Source organism: Python bivittatus, unplaced genomic scaffold, assembly GCF_059951505.1.
Source record: "Python bivittatus isolate LINGU-HERP-01145 unplaced genomic scaffold, Pbiv_v1 ctg000590_np1212, whole genome shotgun sequence".
NCBI classification, from domain to species: Eukaryota; Metazoa; Chordata; class Lepidosauria; order Squamata; family Pythonidae; genus Python; species Python bivittatus.
This window is the reverse complement of record NW_028277086.1, coordinates 8,722,132-8,747,372: the sequence shown is the minus strand read 5'-3', so window position 1 is coordinate 8,747,372 and position 25,241 is coordinate 8,722,132. Positions and strand designations below refer to the sequence as shown.

At 41.1% G+C, this 25,241-nt stretch overlaps 1 protein-coding gene across 4 annotated transcripts in view; it reads right to left on the bottom strand.

Annotated features, from left to right (window-relative positions):
* Nucleotides 1-3,383: 3,383 nt before the first annotated feature.
* Nucleotides 3,384-25,241, bottom strand: part of ST3GAL1 (ST3 beta-galactoside alpha-2,3-sialyltransferase 1) — a 100,741-nt gene continuing 78,883 nt past the window's right edge. For 3 of the 4 annotated variants that reach the window (XM_088148689.1, XM_088148691.1, XM_007435216.3), the window contains exons 4-8: nucleotides 22,670-22,866; nucleotides 21,677-21,856; nucleotides 18,469-18,514; nucleotides 13,614-13,733; nucleotides 3,384-11,719 (exon numbers count right to left, since the gene is read on the bottom strand). In XM_088148689.1, the coding sequence (XP_088004815.1) occupies nucleotides 11,546-11,719; nucleotides 13,614-13,733; nucleotides 18,469-18,514; nucleotides 21,677-21,856; nucleotides 22,670-22,866 (717 nt within the window). In that variant the 3' untranslated portion in view covers nucleotides 3,384-11,545. 4 annotated transcript variants of the gene reach the window in all.

Genomic DNA, 25,241 nt, shown 5'->3' with positions numbered 1-25,241 from the left:
GAAGAATGACGAGGCATTCTCCTTGCCAGTTTGCTTGTTAAAGTTAAAATCCAGGAGCTCAAGTTAATGGAGGAGGTATGCCTTTTTTCTCTTTTCTCCCCAACAACAGCCCTAGGTCATAAGGAAGAGTAAGTTACTCAAAGGGAACGGCACACTTCTATGGCTGAGCCAGGATTAGTACCTGGATCTACCCACTCCTAGCCCAACACCATAACCGCTACATCACTGACTCTCCTTTTTATGAGTAGAAGTTTTCATAAGAAGAATTCCAATGACTCAAACCTGAATCTTCCTCTTCTTATTCCGCCCAGTTTGCCATTCTCCTACTGGAGAACCTTTCTGCATGTTAGCTCAGTCCTAGATAGAGACTGGGAATTCTGGTCCTCCTTCTATCTCCTTTACCGTCCTCCCTTCCCCTACTGGCTGTTTTTGACTTTAGTGGCCAAAGCCATCAGCTTTCTTCTGTCTGGTTTAAGGTCTAGCTCAGTCAATGCAGTTTGTTTATATCCCCCTCTCCTAAAAAAGAGTAAAAAACCCACAAAATCGCACAGAGAAAACTTGAAACACCAGGAGTCAACCAAGCATGAACCACAGGGGTGTAGTACCCTCTAGTGGCCATAGCAAAATATGGTAGCTGGTTTTCTTCTGGACTAAAAGCAGTGGCAATTGTTTTGGGCTGGGGGGGGGGGAAGCTAAACCCCTTTGAGGGACTTTCAACTCCCTGATGGACAAATTCTGAAAATCCTCAGATCTTTTTATCTCAAAGACTGAAGAAATGCAGAGTGATCTTATCTGAACCCATTGCTGTCCTTCTGCAAAACACAGATTGTGTGGTAGGTGGACAACTGTCATTGTGTTTGCTCCAAGCTGATCATGGCTTCTTCCAGGTCTACACCAAAGTTTGAAATAGCTGGGGTGCCTTACCACTTTTTATGGTCCCCCCCCCCATAGCATAAGGGGTATAAATAACACCTGGAGATGGTTCAGTGGTACATCAGTAACTTGGATGAAATCCAAATTCAGTAGCTGCCAAAGACATTCTAGTTCAGATATGGTCCATGGCATCCATCTACCTATCTTCTCCTCCAGGTGGTAGACTAGGGAGCGTGTAGTAGGATAAACATGATCTCTGCCAATTTGTCTCAAGCTGTCATTCAAATCCAAAGTTCAAAACATAAACACAGAGTGGTTATAAGGTGATTTTTAGATATAAATGGATCATCCTTTATTAAATGTAACCCTTTCTGAGAACAGGTTTTAAGAGTTTATCTTATGTGGAAGGGAAAAAATGGATCATGCCACCATACCTCCTCCCCACTCCTTCCACAGTTAACAGTACACCAACATTTCCTTTTATCACTCTTGGGAATGTCTGCAGGATCAAGGGCTTTGTCAAATGAAAACTGTGTCCTGGTGTAAGCTCTACCCCTTTGGCACAAGCAGGGGTCATTGTGATGCACATATATAAGGCATGGAAGTTGCATTACAAAAGTGCAATGCTGGTTTTGTCACTCTCCTCCAACGATGTTCCCATCATCCCACCTTCCCTTTCACTAATTTCCAGGCACGCTTCCCAAGACTGCAGTAGGACTGAAGCACCCACTGGTTCCATTCTCCAAAAAGGCCTAAAGGACCTCTATTGGCCCCTAAAAACTCAGGTTAGTCAGCACATGAATGTGACCACCAATCCCATGGAGGTTCTGAGATCAAAGCAGGTGTAAGGCCTTGTGACAGTCCAACAAGGAATTTCTTTTATGATGGCAGAATGTAGCATCCGTTCTCTTTGAGGATGAAAGTCTGTTGGACTGCTTCTTGGCAATTCTGCAGTAAGCTTAATGCCTTAATGCCAGGGATGGATTTAGGGCCCACAGAGAAAATAGTTCTTGGTGCAATGCACTGTACAAAGATGTGCAATAAGTAAGATATTTGGTTTGGAGCCCAACTTGGTGATTCCATAAATAACCCAGTTTGTCTGAAATCAAATCCCAAGTTATTTATGACAAGGTGGGACCTTGGTTGAATGCTAAATTAAAACCCTAATTTTCATATGTCTTAAAAAAAAAACCTGCTTAATAGAATGCAATACATAGACCCATATTCTAAATCAGTTTTTCTCTCTCTTGGCAACTTGAAGATGTGTGGACTTCAACTCCCAGAATTCCCCCGCAAAAATGAAGGTGGGAGTTTCAAAGTACCAGGCAGTGAATTAAGAATTTAAGAATCACCCTGAGGGTCATGCAATGGCCATTGGGGAAGCTCCCAAGCCAAGATGCAAAGATGTCTGAAGGGTATGGTCAAAAAAGTCAAAATGGCAGCCATAATGATGTGATCAAAGCTCTTTTTATGTGTATTGCTATTTTGATTTTTTTTTACCACATCCTGCAGACCCCCCTGGCCAGGATGAGATGATGAGAATCCCCTTCTATCGTTGCTTTTAAGCAATGGGCACGGGAGACTTGCTGCTTCTGATGTAGGAATAAACAGAAGGGCAATGCAAGCTTTCAGAGTGATTTGGACAAAGAATGGCCCCATGCTGCCATTCCTTAAAGAAGCCCACTACTTTTCAGGCTTTTACCAAGTTCAGGAGTCACATAAACGTTAAGGGCGTGGATTTTTTTCTTCTTCAAAAGTCTGCAAAACAAAGGGATCTCTTTAATAAATAAAGGCCAGTTGCTGGATTGTCTGGAGCCCAATGTGCTTTTTCCAAATTATTCATGCAATAGATCTAAGGCACAAAAATGTAACCAAGGTTGACCCTAACCCAAGAAAGGATGTTTGTTGACTTCTTAGCTTGGTATCTTGCGTTTGCTCCATAAACTTAAGGCAAGATGCATTGTGCTCTCTCTTCCCATTTTCCCCCACAACCACCTGGTGAGGTAGGTTAGCCGAAAGAGTTGACTGGCCCAAATCATGCAAGTTCACCTGCATAGCAGAAGGTGGATTTGAACATGGTTTACTTACTACCAGTCCAACTCCTTAATCCTACACCACTTAGGGCAGTGTTTCTCAACCTTGGCAACTTTCAGATGAGTGGACTTCAACTCCCAGAATTCCCCAGCCAGCCATGCTGGCTGGGGAATTCTGGGAGTTGAAGTCCACTCATCTGAAAGTTGCCAAGGTTGAGAAACAATGACTTAGGGGTTTAACTCACTGGGTTAAACATAGTGCATGAACATTTCTCTAATAACTGCACTTCATGTTGCTCTTGAAGGTCAAATAGAAGGTAGATCATTAAAATAAAAGACTTTTTCTTTTTCCTTTGGGTATTTCATATGCAGAATTGCCCAAATCATAGCTGATAACCAAACTCCCACAGTAATCAAACGAGATTTAATCAGGTGGATAGTTTCATAAAAAAGATTCACAAGAACCGGCTATTGTAGTACAAAAATTTATTTTAAATTCCTTTATTCATATTGAAAATGTGAGCAATAAATAAGATGTCACTGAAAAATAATTGAGCCTTCATTTGGAAAGTATAATCATAAAAACGGTGTGAGAATTATTTTTTTTTAAAAATAAGAAAACAAGAGAGGTCTGAAAAACAAGTGCTCAAAAAATTTGGCTTTCTTCAAAATGCAGAGAGAAATAAATACTAAACAGTTTGCATTGGTAAGAAACGTAAGCCAGCCATATGAACCTCACCCTTATACTTTCAGCTTATTTATTTTATTTATGTTTTTGAAAAGAGAAATGAATGCTAGCTAGAGCTGAGGAGCAGCCTTACAGCAACCTGGTTCATACTTTGTGCTAAAAGATGCTTTGCATCACTACGGTGGGAGAGTGTGTGGGAAGTCTGGGAAAAACACAGAAGGAAGAAATAGAAGAATAACCAATCAAGAAACCAAGAAGGAGTCAGCTGGCAGCTTACCTTCTAAATTAGCCTAGGTGAAGAGAAACTTGGAAAGAATACTTTCAAATGGTTCAAAGAGACTCTTCTTTAAAGAGTATGTGCCATCAAATTGTTTTCAGCTCCAAGCGGTCACATATTCTCCATAATGATCTGTCCTTAACTGGGTCCTCCAGGTCTTCCGACAGCGCACTCATTGCCACTGTAACTGAGTCCACCCCCTTGCTGCAGGTCATCCTCTTCTTTTCTTTCCTTCCATCTTTCCCAGCATCAAAGCCTTCTCCAGAGAGCTGGGTCTTCTCATAATGTGTCCGAAGTAGGATAATTTGAGTCTGGTCATTTGCACCTGGAGTGAGAACTCTTGATTTGTTCGATGATCCATTGGTTTGGTTTTTTGGCTGTCCCCGGTATTCTCAGGAGTCTTCTCCAACACCAATGTCCAAAGGCATCAATACTCTTCCTCCCCTGCTTCTTCAAAGTCCAACTTTTGCTTCCTCAGAGTGTCAAATGGCTTGCCCCATTCTGATCTTTGCTTTAAAGATCTCACTATAAACGAGAGTTGGAAATTCTTCTTACAGCTTCCAGGATGTCAAGCCTCACAGAGCTGGTCAAGAACTACACAGATTTGAGAAAGGGATCTTTAATACTAGTCTGGGATAGATCAGAATCCCAGAAAGTGTAAGAGGAATTTCCCATCCTTGTTTGGTGAGCCTCTTTGAATGATTTGAAATGTTTCTTCTGCAGTTTCTTGCCACCTGGGCTGAGTTGCCCTTTATAAGATAACCTGCCCAAGGATTGATTTGGATCTTTTAACCATTTAATTTCTCTTCTATTCCTTTCTGTGCATCCCCATCATCTCTCACACATGGCTGGTTACATATGCTCCAATTGGCTAAATTCACACATTTAAACTGATTCCTGAATCAAACTGTTTTCTGGAATTCCACAATACACTGACCAGAAATTAACCAAAGAAGCATAAATGCTAAGCCATACCCCCACCAACATATACAAATAACTAACCAAGATCCATTCTGAATCCATTACGACTTAGTGTGATGTGTGAACCCAGCTCTTAACTTTAGCAGGGACAGGAAATCTGTCGTCCACAGGGTGCCAGTTTGCCAGTGGAATCTCTGTTGGGAACTGGGAGGTCTCCTGTCTCAATTATATTTTTACTTAAAAAAAACAAAAACATGCAAAGTTAAATGTCAACTTCCAGCATCTTATCTTCAATCTTTATAGGCCCTGCGTGGATCCAGAGGTATTCTCTTAAGGCGGTGTTTCTCAACCTGAATAACTTTAAACCGTCTGGGCTTCAACTTCCAGAATTCCCCAGCCAGCGTGCAAATGCAAGCAGGGATGATGGAGCGCAGCCATGCTGGTTTCCCTTTGGTAGCGTGTACTCTCATGGATAAGCCAAGAATTTTAGGTACCTAAATGGACCCCCCAAAATTGGGTTCGGCTAATCTGCAGATGGGCTTATCCATGGGTATAGAGACTCAAACTTTTTTAAAGTACCCGCATATCCTGTACGTATATGCTCTTGGATAAGCCCATCTGTGGCTAAGCAAACCCTTGAATTTTTAACAAACGCATCATGAAAAATGTGGATTGGCATCTCCACGGATAGGCTTATTCGCAAATATATACGGTAATTAGATCAGGGGTGCCAAACCACCGATGGCCACTGATGGCAGCAGAGTGTTAGAGCTCTCTGCAGCTCTGTTGCCATCTAGTGGTGGCTCAGACCTTTGTGGCTTGGATCTATGGGGCCTCCAGTTTGCTAACAGGACATTCCCACCAGATGGGGTGAGAGTCCTCAGAAGATGCTGTCAAAGACATTGGCTGGCCCCAAAAGACGGCTGATCTCAGGATCCAAAGAAAAGGTGGATTTCGCAGCCCCATCTGGAGATAAAAGAAATCAAACCTGCAGGCTTTCTGCAAAGCAAAGCTGATGATTCTGCTGCTGAGCTAGAGGGGTGGGGAGCTGCCAGCTGATTTAACTGGACTTAAAAGGAAGTTTCTAGAGCCAGGACTGGTTCATGCTGCTGTGATTCAAGTTGCTGAGAAATGACAAGAGACCCGCTCCAGTGTCTTTGCACAACTTTATCTGCAGAAATCTGACTTCAAATCTATTTTATGGGGTAGATACCGTCCAGTGCAGTGTTTCTCAACCTTGGCAACTTGAAGACGTGTGGACTTCAACTCCCAGAATTCTCCAGCCAGCAAGGCTGGCTGTGGAACTCTGGGAGTTGAAGCCCACACGTCTTCAAGTTGCCAAGGTTGAGAAGCACTGGTCCAGTGAATACCTCCAGTGTGAAGGTTTTTAAAAGCATAGGAGCATCAATACATAACAGTTTGGCAACATTATTTGAGTTCATAGCAGGCAGACAGACAGGAGAGCTTTACAGTCTGGGAGTTCTTGCATGTTAAATCCTGTATGGAAAGAATGAGGCTCATCCTAGTTTTACAAAGTGGAATCAAAGGCTTTTCTTCAAAGAAACTGTTCTGAAGACACTGCTTTAGTGCTTAAAAACAAGCAATTCTCAGATAGCCGTGCATTTTTTGAATTGCCTTTTTTTAAACATAAATACTGCTCCTGGATCTTTAAGCTGAAAAATACACATTTATGTTGTAAACGGCTGGAAGTTAGCAAATAGTCAGTGGCGTAAAAATATTGAAGATGAGGACGATGATGATGATGGCTCATTTTCAACCCAGGAAAAGAATTCACCGGGTTTATATCTGAGATTGTGATTAAAAGCAGGGGAGCAGAGCTGAATCAAAACTCTTGGCAACCCTTCCATTCAAAGGTGCTTTGCTAACTTCTTGGCCACATCAACAAAGTTTAAAACAACTTAAAATCCAGCCTCCTGAGTGGAATTAAAAAGCAATCCTCTGCATTTTTATTGCCAGAATAACGTGCAGTTTAGCCACTTTAGGCTTCTATGTTCTGGTGGCTGTTTTAATTCTTGTATACCGCCCAGAGTCCCTGTTGCAAGAAGGGCGGCAGTATAAACCATGTAAATAAATAAAAAATGTAATTGCAGGAGACCGTGGTTTGTAGGGCAAAATATCTGGAGGGCATCAAGTTTCCAGCTCTTGTAGAAGTTTCGCCTGTTGAATTTTTAATCTAAGGGGGGGGGGGAAGGCTAACTGGGGGAAATGTAATAGAGGTTGATAAAATGATCAACAAAATCAAATTACAATCAACAGATTGATCAAATAGGTGAAACCAGGCACTGCAGCAAGATTTCCCCTCCCCTTTGCGTAACATGGAGCATTGATCAATACCAAGCTTTAAAAAGCATTAGGCACAGAGGAGAAATGTTATTGATCAGTGGCAGTTAATCAAGATAGGATATTCAGAAGGACTGGACCGCTGAGTATCAGACATGGCTTTGGGAAGCAGCGAAAAACTGTTGCTTTTCTGCACAAATGTCCCTCTCTGGGGACCACGCCAGGGCATCTGGTTGGATAACCATGGAAAGAAGTGGCTGAGTTAAGATAGCCTTTGGACCCAATACGGCTGTTTTGCATCCTTAGAAATTTCTGCTTGTTTTGTGTCATTAACAAAAGTAAGGGAGCTTTGCTTGAGCTGTGTTAGTCCATGGTGGCAAAAAAATCAGGAATCTGATAATAACTTTTCCAACTATCCAATTTTATTAAAAAGCTTTGGTGAGATGCAGCTCACGAAAGCTTATGCTTTTAAAAAAAAATTGGTTAGTCAAAAAAAGGGCTACCAGACTCCTCCTAATTTCTGGTGATGATGATAATAGATGTTAACCTTACTCTGTAATTTGGAGATACTTTTTAAAAAGATATCTGGCATTGTATGAAGCAGATCCCTTTCTTTGGCCCAAGGATAATTGTCTCATTGCCCTTTGCATTCACACTGTGTTGAAAAAGCCAGAATACTGGTTATTTTAACCTTTTTTAAATACACAGTTTAATAAGAGCCACCGACAGCCGAACTTATGAAAACCACCCTGCTGATCCTATAATAGTTATCTATTTGTCAATCAAAAAAGCAGCTACAGTTGCGTGCGTGTGTGTGCGTACGCATGGGGGGGATTGTAAAACCCCTTTTGTCAGGGCCATGGAAGGGGAATGAACATAAAAAAAAATCCATCTCTACTTGCAAACATGTTCCTGTTCACCTCTCTCCAGCAGCTGGCCTGATCTCAGCACCGTTCTTATTTAAATTTCAACTCAAAAGCTTACAAAGTAAAATGTAACAGCTGGGTTCGGACAACACACTAAACCTTAAAGCCAGATCAATAAAGCTCCATTTCTTTTCATACAATAGCTTTGTCCTCACCAGCCATTCTGGTGGCTTCAGGCGCGGGTCTGAGTCACAGAACATGTCAAGACACTTCCCAAAATACCTTGAACTGCAAACACCACCTAAGCGAATGAACTAGGAGAAGCAAGCCATTTGGTTGGGCTATCAGTTGTTGCATCTCCCCAACAGAAGCTCTCTTCTATTGCTAGATCCCGTACAGTAAATTTAATAAATTTTCAGCCAGGATTACTGGCACAGTTCTCCAAAGAAGTCTAATATGGGCAGGGAATCCATTCATTCATTCATTCATTCATTCATTCATTCATTCATTCATTCATTCATTCATTCATTCATTCATTCAATCAATCAATCAATTTAGCTGCCCATCTCAACAACTGAATTATTGAAGCAGTAGGCTCCAATCCAACATCTTGTCCCAATTCAGATTTGCAGTTCAAATCGCTGCACTGGTTTGAAAAGTCCACTTGATAAACAATGCTTGTGGATGTCCACAAGCAACAGGACCTTTCAGCTTTTGATGGGGTCTTTGGAATTGTCTAACCCAAATCTCCTTCTACAACAAATAAAATCCAGTGGGGAGGCTGTTCTCTATTGCTGCATGTTTATGCTTGGGAAAACCTTCCTGGTTGGGTTTCTGTTTGGCAGAAATAAATTCCTTTAGCCACTAATCTAGATTAAATCAATAGTGCAGCCTCTGCTGTTGGCTAGGGCAAGCGTGCTAAAAAGCCTTGATTTTCTTTTTGAAGATTCTAATCCTCATGTCTAAAGATCTTCTCTAGCTCTCTGAGACTGCTTAAAACACACATACCATTTGGGAACACAGCATTTTGCAATCAAGAATGTTTTTGCTCTGAACCACTCCCTATCCTTCTGAATACGTTCTGCCTACAGTCTCCCATCATCGTTATCCATCACATTTTCTCTCTTCCTGTCAACCTAAATTATAAATAAAATAGATTTATGAACTTTGGTACAACTCAAATCCTGCAGTTCGAACAATGGAGGCATGCTTCAACACTCATGTACATTTAAGCTATTGGCACATTTAGCCCAGTTCTTTATTCCTGTTTGGTAGTTTAAAATACAGCATAAAAGAAACTCCAAACAAACCCATGAACACAGGGTTTGGGGTATACAATCATAGTTTAAGGATGTCAACTGAACAAGCCAGAGTTACCTGGCTTGCTCTTATCCTTAACTAAAGTTTGATCTGCAGAATTCAACAGGCACACATTTTCATAGAAATAAGTAGAAGCACCTTTTCCTGTATATAAGCAAGTTGCTATTAAAAGAAGAGCTGCAGAGTCTAGCAAAAAGTTGACAGCCCATTCCAGAAGCTACACAGTCTCAAGACATTCTTGACCATGATTTAAAGAAATCTTGAATTCAACCTGAGCTACCAAACATATAAAGATTTTAACTTACAGTACTCAGGCCAGTCTAGCTTAAAAATATAGCTTATTTGAAGTTGGCCACTTTTCTTTTGAAGAAGACAACATGATCATATGGTCTCCAAACCAGAAAGCAGATTAGTGACCAATGAAGAAACTCTTGTTGGGAAGGGAAAGCTTATGTTACAACAGCAATTTCATTCTTCTGTTTTATAAAAAGAAGTGGTTCCATGTTCTAGACCAGCCTACCTCAGTCTGGTATTCCTTCCAGAAGTGTTGGACAACACCACCTAAAATTCCAAACCCAACAGTGTTGCAAACCAACTCCTCTGTAGGACTCCTTGGTGAGGAAGGACTGACTGATGTGTGATGAAAAAGACATGTAAAGAAGCCTTCCAATCTACATAGTTTTTTGTGTCCTACAGGCGATGGAGAAGGGCAGTTGGATGCCTAGCTAAATGAGGCAATCGTAATCCATCCATCTCTGTTTTCATGATGCTGCTAACTCTTCAATGCCTCCACAATTTGTTCCGGTGGTTTGTAGTCCAAGCAGCTGGTAGTTTTCACCTATCTGTGTTGGGTTCCACATTCTAGAGCATTCAAGTCCTCCTCCAGATTTTCTGTAACCGTTGCCTCTGTAGACTGTAGATTAATTCTCCTCCTTATTTGGACTTTTATATGTCAACAGAGAAGTAACCTCCCATTGAGTTTAATGGGTATTCTCTCAGCTATTACTCTCTCTTGGAATGGACCTCTTGGAATTGGGATGGAACAAACTCTGCCAGTGTACTGAATTATCCCAGATCGATGCCTGTTGTTCCCACGCAATGGGAGAATTGTTTTTTTTAACTCTCAATATTTTAAAATATATATTTAAGTTTATAACAACTGTAAAAAATAGAAGTAAAAATTTTTCAATCCCCCCCCCAAATGTTCTTGAAAATAAGACAAAAATGGTTCCTTTTCCTCTCCTTCACCCAGAAAAAGACAAGCCAATATAAAACAGGATGAGTTTTTAAACATTATGTCACTTATTTTCATAGAACAAGTGGAATTCTGAGATTGCAGTCTCTGAGGGAATGGAAAAGACAAGTATGCTCCCTTTATACTATGGGTGTTTTAGAAAGGCACATGTCAATGACAGGTTTGCATGTGTATGCATATGTGTTAAGCCAACAGATCTGGGCTGCCCAGCTCCCCATGATCTCTAGATGGCAGCAGAAATGTAAAACTAACCTTTGATGCCATCTAGGGGTTGTCTAAATTGGCAGAGCCCAGATCTCGTAGCTTGTGTGTGTGTGCACAACTTTAATTCATTTCTCTGCTTTGCAAGAGAATTGAGAACCAAGCTGTAGCAGAGCATTTGTTAAAAAGTAAATAGAAGTATTAATTTGCCTGCATTTTCTTCTTTTATATATAACTATTTAATCCTCCTGCTTCCCTCCTGGCTTATAGCCACACTGAACAGTAATAGTAATATTACCTGGAAACAGGACATTTCGCTTAGATGTTCAAAACACGAACCTGCACGGCACGGCAATCATTTTGCTCACAAGAGACAAAGATCTCGTTCATCCTACTGAACAAGAACTGGTGTGGGTTGGCCTTGCAAAGATCCTTCAGAGAAAAGACCACAACTGGAATAAGGTCTTTTGAGGTAATTTGGAACTAGATGGTGTTTGGAAATCCCTGCCCTTTCCTTCCCCTTTTTGTAGAGCTGAAGATTCGGTCATTCTTAAGAGGGAAAAGGAGCTAAAGCATTGGTTTCAATAGGAGAGTCTTGAGCAGAAATTCCTTTTCCAAACAGGGTGCTTCCTATGCTGTCAAACTTTGGAGCCATACTCAAGGGGCCTTTCAAAACTGCCTAACTGCAGCTTGCAGTTCTCCGAAGCATTCTCAGCTGAGGAACGACAGACCACCCACTCCAAGACTCCATTTATTTTAAAAATCTGCCATCCTTCTTGCCAGAGATCACAGCTTGTTCAACAACCAGGGTCATCTGCCCTTGAACAACCGTACTTTGGCCACAGAGGCAAGGGTGTGCGTCACATTTGACTCAAAGTCTCCATCGTGGACACCGGTCTGCCGAAAAGCTCCTGCAGAAGGATTATTCTCCCAATAGTGGTGCCAGTTGCCTTTACTGTCTGCCCCAAAGCCATACAGATCCACCTAGGGATAAAAAGTGGATGGAAAAAAGAACTCTGCAAAGTCTGATTCTTAAGTTGATTTCATTTTACTTATTTCCAGTATTTCTATCAACCCTCACAGGTATCCTATGCTAAAGTAACCATGACAACAAGACAATGTTAACCTCCCTTTGCAACTGAAGGTATTGTTTTCCAAAATTATGTAGGTTTCCTGAGAGAAGAAAACACAATTTAGCAGGGGGTTAGCCACCTACAACCCTCAAGATGTTGCTAAAGTACAATTCCCACCATCCTGCACTGTCTAAAGAGGATCATGGTGCTGAGAGCTGAAATTCAGCAATGGCCTGAGATGAATTTACTAGAAAATAAGACATATCTTAATTAGGATTACAGCAGTGGGAACAGGGTGTGGAAAAACATAAAAAAGTCTTCTGGGTATTTCAGGGTCAACTTGAACAATGGATCGGTCACCAAGTCAATGCAGGTCACCATGCATGGTGGCGTCTTAGCAGATGACTTGACCATCTCTTGTGTTTTGACCGTCCCAGGCTGGGAGCAAAATCAGACATTTTACAGAGTTACCAACGGTCGACTGCATTTGGCTGGATTAATTATAAGAACTTCTGTAGCATGTTTGCATTACAGCTTATTTTTGATTCAAAATTTTGCAAGCTAAAAGGAGGAGTTGCATCAGCTTAATTCTTTTCTATGGGCATGCAAGTTTCTGGCACACTCCTCCCATCCTCCTTTCCCAGGGTGAGATTGAATTTTTCCACCTTAGATTTTAAGTTAATCACTGTCAAGCTTGGAAATTGTTTAAACTACGATTGGTGAGAACAAGAGCTTCTTCAGCTGTAAAAGAAACTATGATATTCCTTTGCTTCCCTTATCATACTAACTGCAATTCCAGATAATGACCCATCTCTGGGAATTACAATTTCTTTATACTGTATCTTGCCAGAATTGTTCAGTCGTTAAGTCATGTCCGACTCTTCGTGACCCCATGAACCATATTGCGCCAGGCCAGAATAAACTAGGATAAAACCATGGTTTCAGATCCTGGCTTGTTTCATCCTCACAGAGCCAACAAAATTATTCATTTAAAGGGGTTGTGTAGGTCATTTACTCATTTGCTTGTTTTTATAGCATTTCTAATTCACCCTATTCCCAATGAGTGGTGACAATCATCCAGCCTAAAGGTAGGCAATGGATGCTCCTGCAGACACATGAAGTCCTCAGCCCAATTTCATGCAGCCTAATTCCAAAAACCTTTAAAAGCAAAAGTATCTTTTCTGATGGCCTCCTGTTTGTGAAGAAACTGAGTAATACAAGGGAGGATGGAACGAGGGCTCCACCCATTACTTGCTTCAGACTCCCTCACCACTGGACATGTAACATGGCCCCCAAATAGATCACTCATGCAAGAATGCAGAATTCAATTGAAAAAAGATTGTTTCTCTTGATCTAATTTAACCACTATTTAATGGCATCAAGATAATGCAGTGAATTTTGGAGTTCCTTTTCCTTTTTAGCAAGCCCACAGTATGGAGCTCCTTCACCATTTTGCTGCCCTCTCAGAATAGGTCTCATTTATCTACATTAGCCTCCCCCAATCTAGTGGTTCTCCAGATGTTTTGGAATTCCCAGGGTTTCCAACCATCATTCAGGAAAGGCTATTTAGAATGCTGATCTACACACTTAAGATGTCCAGAACCTCAGCTGGATCCTTAATATTATCTGCAACTTGCAAGCTATGGGTCTAGAATGTTTCTGATTGCTGGATATCGTAGGCAATAGGCATTAGATTAAAGGAGGTGGCATGCACAGATGTAAAATTTGCTCATGCAGACTCATTCCCTGAACAGCAAACCCTGATCTTCCACTTTTTCTGAATATAGCCTTAGTATGGCACGTACCTCATCACAGAGGTGAAGGGCAAATATAATTGACAGGAAACCTGTTGAGGGGTACCTCCCATGACGTTGCAGCCAGTTGTCATAAACATATTTCATAAAAGTGGGATGATAAACCATGATCTGCATGGAATGAAAGAACACATCTTGTTAGTTTAATTTCAGAGATACCTCAAGCATGAAAAAAAATCAGCAAATTCTAGGAATGTACAAAATGTGTTCTTTTCCCAAATTGGCAAATTTTGTACATCCCCAACAAATGACAGTTGAACACTGGAGAAACACCCTTCACTCTGAGGGTCTTGAATAAAAGTCTGCAGTTGTAGTAGATAAAATACAATGCATTTTGAAACAACTACAGCGCAGATTTGAAAAATAGTATTTATTTCTTAACATATCCTATCATCAAAGGCTGGAAGAGGATTGTGCAGGATGTTGTAAAAGGAAAAGGGGATGCAAGGGGAAAAAAAATGCTGTGGCTATCAGGGAAGGTCTTGCTTATGTAGATTTTCCTACCTAAGATTTTAGCATAACAACAGAGGAGAGTTTCTAAGAAACCGATAATTTGCAAGCACAGAGAATCCAGGGACAGTTTGGGCAGGGGAAGCCACCAGTGGCCAAAATCCAAGCTGTCCATCAGAATCATCAGCTAGGAATATTGTTTGGATTACTGCAATGTGCCCTCTGTGGGGCTAAATTTGCGAACTAAAAAGAGAAATGGCATCAGTTTAGATTCCTGCTCTTGAAGACCACTCAGAAGCTGCAGCTGGTCCAGAATGTGGCAACGCAAGCGGTCATGGGCACAGCCCTGTACCCCCCACCCAATACAACACTACTACTGCTTGAGTTGCACTGGTGGCCAGTGGGCTTCATGGCACAGGGCCAGCCAGCTTGTCTGCAGGACCGTCTATTTCCAGTTATCTGTGCTCACCCCATAAGTTTGGCCAGGGTTGGTATGCTCCAGGTTCTATCAAACTATCATCTTATGGGGTGCAGAAAGCATGCCTTCCCTGTTCTTCCCTATAGAGCAGCATCCCCCCACCCCGAGATTCGGATGGCCGGATCCTTCTGGCCTTCAGAAAGGCCCTGAAGACCTGGTTCTTCTCTGGCACTGGGACAGGATGTCCTGTGAGCCATTGGCATGCAATATGTGGATTACTGTCCCCTGTGCAGTATGTGTCTTTGCTGGTTTTTGTATATTCTGATGTTTTCAACTCCTCTTAGCTGCCAGAGTTGCTTGGTGAGAGGGTAGCCATATACCCTGAATAAATCAATCATCAATAAACATTTATTCTGCCAGTAGAATCATAATTCAGCACAGGAGACTCCTTGTGTTGTATGTAAAAGGCTGAAGACCCGGAGAATCTGCTACCGACGACTAAGCAGCAGGCAGTTCTAAAGCAGCTTGCCAGAAGCCTGGAAGGCCTCAGCTGTCAAGCAGAATTCAACAAGGTGGGGGCTATTCTTTGAGGGCTGATGTGCACATCTGGAATTTGGAATGCAGCGTGTGGAGGCTCCCGCAAAATGACGGATGTCGCGTGGATTGCCTCTTAACAGAATGGCTGCCAGGATGGGAGTGAATTAAAACACGCTCCTTCAAAGCCATTTGCCAGAGTGCACGTTTTTAAATTTCTGGAGGTTCTTAAGAAGGTATCTACCTCCTGGGGGTGGCGTCATTGATTTTCCTGCACACTGAAGAGGGTTGGGCTAAATGATTCTTTGTGGCCTTTCCAACTGGACAGTTCTATCCTTCTGTAAGTTGTTTCCTGCCACATCCTTCCTCCTTTACCCCTTCTTTAGCTCAGGTGAGGAATCAGAAGCGGCCTTCATTTCTAATTTTCTGAGCATGCCCAGAAGGAAGGCTTCTCTAGGGCCCAAGACACGTTCTCGGAAAGAAAGAGGATGCTAGAAGTTAGCTCTGTGCAAGATGCCAGCTTGCTTTTTTTTAATGATTGATTGATTGATTGCATTTATATCCTGTTTTTGTTGTTGCTATTCTGGAAGCTCTAGGTGGTATATATCGGGTCTCCCATAATTTTATCCCTACAAAAAGAAGCCTGTGAGATCAAAACTCATAGCATTTTTTAACCTGAGTTACTCTCAAGGATAACACTGGGGAAAAACGGGATTTGGAAGCATGTCATTTCCCACTTTGACTCAAGTTTTAAGGGGCAACTGTGCTGTTCTCTCTGTTGCCTGTAGGTGGCGCCACAACAACACTTTCTTAGCAATTGTAATGCTGCGCCATTCCTGCCTCTATTGGGGAAAGTTTTGATAAAGTCTGTGTGTAATTTTCTTCGAAGTTAATCTCCACTTTAAAAAGTTCAGATGCCGCTGTTTACCTGGGAAGATGGTCCCTGAAATTGCATGCTGTGCAAACCTCATCCTTCCCCTTAGGAGAGAGCATAGTTTTCAGAATCTATCTTACAGATGGACGCAACCTGTGCTTGCTCTGGGAGTTACAAATGAGTAGGGAGGAGCAAAATGGACACAGGGTGGTAAAACCACACCTTGCTGCCTTCTTTAGTTCATTCAGATCACGTGCTCCAAACACTATTGAACAGTAATGGAACTCACACAACATGTTAGACCTGGATTAACAACACACTTCCTGTGTTCACATAAAATAAAATCATTTCCAAGGAAATAAATCAAATAATGGCTTACCATGATCACCTTGGTCACATCACATGCTAAGACAATGGTGGGGTTTCTACAAGATGATGAACGTTAACTCCCAAACTCCTAGCCTAGCATGCAGTGGGAACTCAACAGTTTCTATAGTCTGACGTTACAACTCCAGCTTTTTCAGTCTACCCAGTTCTACCAAGTTGAGTTCTCTGACCTCAGCCAGTCAGCTGGGGAGGTGAAATTTCCCTTCTGAATTTCCATCTGAGGCATCCTGTGGGCTACTTGTGAACAAGGAAGTGTGTTAAAGGAGGGGGGGTGTATTTGGGTGCAAAAATAAGGGTTGTTCTATCCAGTTAGGAAGAAAGACAGAATAGGCATGGAAGATTATTTCAACATATGATTACTGCAGCAAGATTATTATATGCACAGAAGTGGGAAGATTCAACACTACCCACTATGGAGGAATGGTTGGTGAAATTGACAGATCTTGAGGGGACATATAAACTAACGTCTCTGATTAGAGAAAGGACAACATCTAAATTTATTGGTGACTGGAGACCTCTTATGGACTTTTAGCGTCAAAATGAAAAAAATGAATTTGTGATTTATGGCTTTGAGGGTTAGACAGGATAGATTATAGAAAAATATGATTTAACTTTAGAGAGGTTAAAATATATTTGTAATAAGTACAAACTGCTGTAAAGAATATCAGAAGCCACTTCTCTGTACCTTTTTTCCTTTCCTTTCTTTTCTATTTTTCTTTAACTTTTTTCCTTTTCTCGCACTTTTTGCTCTTTGCTTTTTCTTACCTTATATTAGTCTGCATTAGTTTTTATCTTCTCTTTTAAAAGTTTTAATAAGAATTATATATTTTTTTAAAAAGGAAGAGAGATAGAGAGGTGATTTGTGTTTTAATGTATGCAGCCAAGGACATACCGTATTTACCTTTTATACTGAAACCTGTTTGATCACATCTGAACATATTAGATGGCAAAATCTCCCAGTATCTTAGATTAATATAACACATGCAATTTAAAACTTATCTTTATTTACTAACCGGATGTTCTTCTCAAATTGCATCACCTCTAACTTGCACAGATTTCAAGACAAAGGACCTTCATGCACCCCTCCTTTGTTTGAACAAAGGTGGGGAAAGCCAATTCATGCATCAATTTCCTCCTCTTGGGTGGAAGGTGCAACCTTAGCAGACATCTGTACAACCACTGGCATGTCGCAACACAGAGACATCCACCTGAAGTAGCTCTATGGATAAGCTTTTCTCCTAGGATTGGGTGATGATGCAAACTGCCTGGGTGTGCATAAGGAGAGGAACAAGGATTTTCCTTTTTTTCCTTTTAGTTTGTTTCTTTCCTTATGCTACACTTTCCACTGTACTTGCACCAAATCACAAGAGCTAAGGGCCACTTAGTCCATCCTCTGTTTGATGCAGGAATTCTAATTAAACCACATCTAATGGATGGCTGTCACGGCTCTGCTCGAGAAATTGGTTCCATTGTCAAACTGCTTGTTTGATTAGGATTTTTCTTTGCCAACAGTCAATCAGAATATGCCTTCCTGTAACCTAAATCCACTCCTCTGCCCTGTACTCTAGAACAAATCTCTTGATCTTCTCCATCCTTTCAGATATTTGAAGAGGGTTATCACATCCCTCCAACCTCTCTTCAGAGTCTAAATATACCCAATTCCTTCAATCTCTCTTCACAAGACAGTTTCCAGGTCCCTGATCACGCTTGCTGTCCTTCTCTGAACCTGTTCCAACTCACTGAATCCTTCCCTGCGTCTCCCACATCATGGTGGGAACGAGTACCGCTGGTTTTCAGTCGATATGGTCAAAGACAACCCCAGGGGCCACAACAACAGACAGACAAAAAGATAAGGGCCAGATGAGGTCTCAGGGGCTCCGGCTACCCACCTCTAACTTGTGACCAGACAGACAGATAGAAACTGTTTTAAGATTGCTACCCTATACCAGAAAGCAATGTGGTTTGGAGGGAATCGCCTGAACTGGATAGAATGGATTTAATAGCAAACTGTGGAATGAACGAAAATGGAAGCACTGAATTTAACTTTATGCACAAAAGTGGAAATGAAGAAAAGGGAATGGTGGCATTCCCATCATCTTCTGAGTCATGGTTTGGATGGTGATCTGCGAGTGCCCGTTCCTTATAGAGAAAGAACATCTTGACTGATTGGAGCAATAACTCACCTTGTCTTTGTTGGCTTTGATCTTACGAGGAACAGGAATATACGTGCTGTTAAAAAAGAAGCATAGTTCAGTCAGCCAAAGCCCCAACTTCTTACACTGGAATAAAAAAGCACCCTTAATTCTAAATTTAGTATTCCAGTAAGACTGTTGTTTGCAAATAGGAACCCAAATAAAGGGTAGAACATGAATTTGAAAAATACAGTGAGCTTACTTCCCCCACCCCCTTAAAGATACACGCAAAAGGAACAAAATCTTAAGGTGAGCGTGGCCTGTAGTTCATGTCAGAATGCAATTTATCTTCAGGAGGCCAGCTTCTATCTCTGACACATTCGACTACAAGTCCTATAATTCCCAGCCAGCTACTTCAGTTTACGTTCCCTTTCATGGAACTGTTCCTTGCATTCTGACTTAGCTGAAGCTATTGCCTATAAATACATGCACACAAACACCCTCCTTTAAAAGAAAGGTAATCCCTTCTTGAAAGGAAACTAATCCTTTTAAAGTAATCCATCAAGGACTGTAGTATGTTGTTGAAAGGAATGGAACGGAATGGAAGAATGGAAACCCAGGAGGGAAGGGAAGATTTTCTAATATGTTCTTCCATAACTCTCCTTTCAGCAAAGTGCAATCAAGGATGGTTCCCGTCCTAACCCAAAACTTCCAGTTTCACTCCCCGATTGTTCCCACTCCAAAATGCATGCAGCTCATTCGTATCCCTCATATTTTATTTATTCCTTTAGAAAAGTTAGCCCTTGCACACTCCCTCAGTGACTTTGGGTTGATTACAAGATCTGATAAAAACAGCTATAAAAGTAGCAATAGACCTAACGAAGCCCAAAAGCTGCAAACTGTTACATTAAAAGGCCTGGGAAAATATGTGAGTTCTGAGCCCTCTTCTAAACCGTAATAAAGAAAAGATTTGCTTTAATTACAAGCAGCAGTTTACTTCATAATATAGGTCCCCTCATTGGAAAAAGTCCAGTTTGTTGATGTCAAAAGTATCTGTGGTGGGACTGATAAACGTGATGCACTCTAAGCAATGTCCAAGGCTTGTTTAGAAAAAAATGCCAAAGAAGTTTTCTCAGTGGGTTTTGAATGAACAATACATGAACAGACAACGGGAGGAGAAGGCATTTACTATCTTTCCTTGTTTGGTCAGGAAACATGGACTTTGCAAATGATAAAACCTTTGCAACTTGCCAAATCTATCATGTACAACTTGTGCCATTGTCTTGAAAACAATTTTTGGATCTTGCAAGAAGATTAATTTGAAACCTTCTCGTATACAATTTAGGTCATAAGGTCCTTTGTTCTGAAACACCCTTTCGCTGAGTAGATGAAATACAATCTCGAATACGTATTAATATCAAGTTTTGTGCAATACAAAGATGACAGGTATTTCCTGGTCAAACAAGGGAACACCACTGATAGTCCATTTTCCCACCAAGTTTGCACGTGCATATATGCGTGTGTACTTTTAATGTAAAATCTGTTGAGAAACACTATTTCCCAATTTTGACATTAAGACAATAGCTGTCCTGGCTTAGTCTCAAGTGTTACAGAGAACAGAGGATATTCAGGAGAAATCACAAAGGACATTTTTATGCAATACAGAACTTATGGGAAACAATGGGGATAACCATTAATATAAGATAGTTTAAAAGAGGGTCTTTCTTCATTTAATTTGATTAGATATTATGAGCAGCGTTCTCCTACCAAGAACAGAACGATAAAGCTGGCAAGTTTTTCCTTGAAAGCGTTTTGCTTTCTTAGTTCAATTTCTAATTTTTGAGTCACTGAAATGCCACACAAGGCAGCAGTGGTCGTTAGAGAAGAAGCCTCTGAAAAACTGTTGAGATACATCTGACAAATGTCTGTCATACTGTCTAAACAGAACATCCAGGTTCAGAGGGAACACTATCGGATGCCTGCTGTTTAGGCACCAGTACACGGAGGGTATGGATCCTCTTTGTGGCCAATTGGCTACCATCTGAAACAGGACATTGGTCTAATGTGACCCATTGGGTTGACCACCATGTACCACTTTTATGATTTGGCTACCAGCTCGGTTTATTCCTTGGTGGATTTGGTGAGTATACTGGCTCTCAAAGGAAATGTGAATGAAAAACAGCATCTACATCTTGCAGCCGTACAAGTCAGTACACTTTTGGTTATCATCAATGCATGGCAAGAAATCCAATTTCAACAGGATCTGAGTTCTTGCAACATGATAGCTAAACAGTTTCAGACACAGAATGTTTTTCTGTTCTTGTTTTAATCTGGTGGTTAAGGGTAGCAAGATTGTCTTCAGTTTGTAGGATTTTGTTGAAGGACAGTAGAGATGTAGCTGGCTTTTTCTTAATTCAACCATCTCCTCTTCTTGTTAACCAGGTTTGTAGGTAGTTGGAACATATGGGAATGATCATCTTAGCAAATTTAGAGTGTTAGGTTGGATAAGGATGGAACAACAAGATGTCTCCATTTTAGACTGTTTTCTTTTAAGTGTCCTGCAAGATCATATAGAAGGCTGTTTATATTTTTCCAATTTTGAATATGATTTAAGCCACAAGTTCTGTTTTTAATCATGGCATGGGCTGCCATGGGAGGTCTGACCCAGAAAGATGGCAGAGTGAATTGGAAATAAAATTAAATTAAATTGGTGCACATCTGCTGCTCCACTGTGGTGATGTAGGAGATGTTTGAAATTGTACAGAAAGTCATCCTGGAGCCAAGGATCAATGCCAAGACCAAGCCTAACGCAACTTCATATGAACTGGAATCCCTAGGACATAACTTGGTAAAATATTGTTCAAAAAACTCCAGGCAAAATAATCAAGACCAGGCAAACTTTCTGGACATAATCCCAGCTCTCCAGAAGAGATAGCAAAACATAAGGTCAGACAGAAAAAGAAATTCCAGGAGCCATTAAAGAATGAAAGCCAGATAATGGAGACCAGTTTGATTAAATTTCTAACTGGAAAGTAACCTCTCTATATACAGAAGCATATATTAATTTCCCCAAACTTTAGAATTCCCTACTTCCCTATTTTAGCTTTGCCAGCAATTTTCTTTCAATTTCCCCCAGAATTTTTCAACTTCATTCCTTCTGTTGCCACCTTGCATCTCAGCTACCTAAAGAAAAACTCAACATGAAGAAGAATCCAGTTCTTTGATTGCTTAAGTGTCTTTGTTCCTCAGATCTACTTACTGATTGATGGTGCCATTTGTGAGGGCACTGATGACCCAACGCAAGTCTAAGATTTTGAATGGGATGAGAATCATGCTGACTTCCTCCCCAAGTTCTCGATAGCTCTCTGGGTAGACAAAGTGATGAGTGGTTTTGCTGCCAACATCTGGCTCAAAGCCCACTGTTGGGGCTTTGTTCATTCTTCAGGCAAAAAGGGGGGAAAAAAGCAGAGAAATGAGAAGAAAATATCAGTCAACAACAAGAGAAACACTCATTGTTTGGCTATATATGCATATCTCTTGATCTGAAAGACAGATATGGCACAGCTCTTATTTGAAGCTGTGGTTAGAAAGCGTCATTTCCTAGAAGTGGCTGGAACTTGTTAGATAAAGGAGAAAAACAGTAGTTAAGCAGAGTTCATTTTACAGAAGGTATACTTTGACCCTTCAGTGAGGAGCAGAGCATTGCTCATTTGGGATGAGGAGGGTGATAAGGGGAAGACGTAAGCCTGCTATGTGAATAAACTGTTTTCTCAATTTATCTGCTTGCTACAAGAAAAGGCCTGTGCAAATTTACTTGAGCAAGGTTAAATAGTGGTGATCTTGCTCAATTTCTTTTGATATTTTGGAATTCCCATGGAATAGTTCAAGGATATCCATGAGATTTTATTTTTAATGATGGCAGGTGTAGAGGGCTCCCATGGCCTAAAAAACTGGCAACATTTGGGTAAAAGGCGATTAAGTTATTTGTTTCTTGGGCACAATTCGTCCATATGTGGCAGGGCATGAGCAGAAAGGAAGGAAAGCTATAGAGAAGAAACTAGAATGGGAAGATGGGAATCCAATCTTGTGCAAATGGGATTCTGCTCTCTTTTGCCATGGTCTCCTATGCCTCCTTCAAAGGACAGCTGCCACGGACAAGGAAGATAACAACTCATCCTACTACTTTCTGTTGATGGAGGCTACTCTCTCTCCTGGAGGGGTTACTTGAACCCAGTGCCTTGCAGCTACTCACCTAAACACGAAGTCATGAGTGTCGATCTCTTGGCCGTACTGCGACCGCCGAAGATTCCCTGAATTCCCTACAACGGCACACCTCCGGCACCGCGAACTGCTCCTCTCCGAAAGGTGCTCCCAATCTCCTGGAATGAAGCTGAAGAATTCCTGGAGGGTCTCATTAATGCCCTTGGGACTTCTTTCTCCCTGGAGTTTCTGTAGAGAAGATGGGGGGACTCACTCCAACATTCTGAACTGCTTGGACATCAAGGAGTCAGAACACATCATGCAACAAAGTCTGGCCTCTATAAAGCCTTCCGAGCCATATTCGTTTGATCCATGAGAACATGCAATTAGTTGTTGATCTATCTCCTTCCATCACTGGGGGCTGAGCCCTCCACAGTAATGTCCCTAAGATTATCACTGCCCTTTTTCATAGGTAGTGTAGTACTCACTTATGGTGCTATATCTGGGGTATCACTGGAGTAAATCCAAAATCTGCACTCCCTTTCCCTATCTCAACATGACCCAGCCTTTGCCACAGAGTCTTCTTCACCCCGTTCATGAAACCCATCATAATTACAATCCAAGCTTTCAGCTAATGAACAATGTAATAGTATCACTGCAGCTTACAACTCTGTATCTTTCAACTATAAATCTGGTTTACATTGTGCTAAACCATGATTTGCTTGGCTTAGATCATCATGAACCCAGACACAATGGTTTATGAAGTAAACCATGGATTAGAAAAGTATATTTTAGCGTCACATGTCCAGAACAGGCCAGGATAAAACCAGCAATCTTTCTTCGATATGCAACTTCCAAGTCCTGGCTGATATTTCCCTCTTTGCTTTCTCAGTTCCTTACAAAGATTTATTACAAGCAAACATGATTTCAGAAGCTGTTGGGTGTTTTTCCCCCCAAGCCCAATTATAATTGGAAATCAGAAATGAATCAGCTGGTCGAACTAAAGATTGTAAAAATTCAGTTGCTGACTTCAACGATATTGATCCTTCAAGGGTTTTGGCAAGCTCTGTGTTTTCAGGATCGATTTAATAAGGGCCCCTGAATATTTGAAAACTGCCTGCCAGAAACCTTTCAAGGACAGCTTGGTTCAGAAGTGGGATACCTAGAAGCAAACTTTTCCAGGACTTGGCATACATCTACTGCCTTTCCATTAAGAACAGCTAGACCAAGGAACAAGAGAATGCTTCCTGGGACCAAAGGCCATAAAACTACAGTGATTGAAGTGTTGGACAAGGACTGGGGAGTCCCAGGGTAAAGGCCACTCTTAGCTACAGAAGCTCTGTGATTCTCAGCCGGGCACTGGCTCTCATCTCCATCTACTTCACTGGGTCGTTGTGGTGAGAATGGAGAAAGAAGTGCAGTGTAGGTCATCTTATGCTCTTGGAGGAAAAACAGGCTTTAAATAAAAAGAGATTGGCCACCCCATTACTGCCTCTTGAGTAAATTATTTGGTGGTATCAGCACCATGAAAAGTTTTAAGACAGGTATGCAAGTTCAAACTGAGGCCAACCTTTGAGTGTTATGTCTGGACCTGCTGTCCTAAAATAGTCAGGGCTAGGACAAGACCTAGATTTGATTTCATTTTCACTTAATCAACTAGAGTTCATAGGAATACACACATATATTTAATCATTTCCCATGTCTCTTATATTTTATTATGATTTGGCAGCAATGTTTGGAGGGCCTTGGGGGAGCCCACCCATGTCTTGGGGTACATTTTCAGAACCCCTTGCTTTAGGACTTGAAAGCTAAGTAATGTTGTGGGTGTGAGCAAGGCTTAACTCTTTACATTACAAATAAATTCAATAACTAATGAACTAACCAACCAAACTTTGCTCTGGGCATTTAATACAGCAAAAGGACCTGCTTACCCCATATGAACTGCCTGCACACGTTTGGTTTTGGGGGTCTAGCAATGAAATCAGTTGGATTTGTGGGAATGAAGAAGCTGGAAATTTCAATGGGTGTCACTTCAGCTATGAAATTCTCTCTTGGGGAATTGCTTGTTAAGTCATAAAACCTCATTCAGATTGCTTCTAACTCCCCCATCACCCCCTAGCAAAAGGGTCTCAATTACAACCATTTGATTCCCCCCCCCCCAAAAAAACTATTGATTTATTTAAAGTTGGGTGATGCTAAACTATTTCTGGAGATGCTTTTAAACTTTTATTTCATTGTTTTTGCAAAGCCTTGAAGATGTAACTGGGGATTTCAAATAAAGTTGTAAACTTTTAAAGTATTTTTTATATTGTACTATATTAGTCCCTACAGGAGGATTGGATTATAAAAGGAAGCCAAGAAACACTTGCAAAATAGTTTTTTTAAAAAAAAAAAACAGTAACTTTTAAAACTTTAAATGTACGCTTTTCCCCAGATTTAATTTCTGGTGTTTTGCTTTGCTTTTGATAGGCTCTTAAGGTATGAGATAGCAGCTGAGCAAAACAGTTGCTTTGAGGGGGAATCTCCAAAGTCAATGAACTCTGGTTGGTGGAAGAAGTTTAAATATTATTTTTCAGTACATCATTTAGAAAAGAACACTTACAAAATGTTTTTTTTAAAAAAAA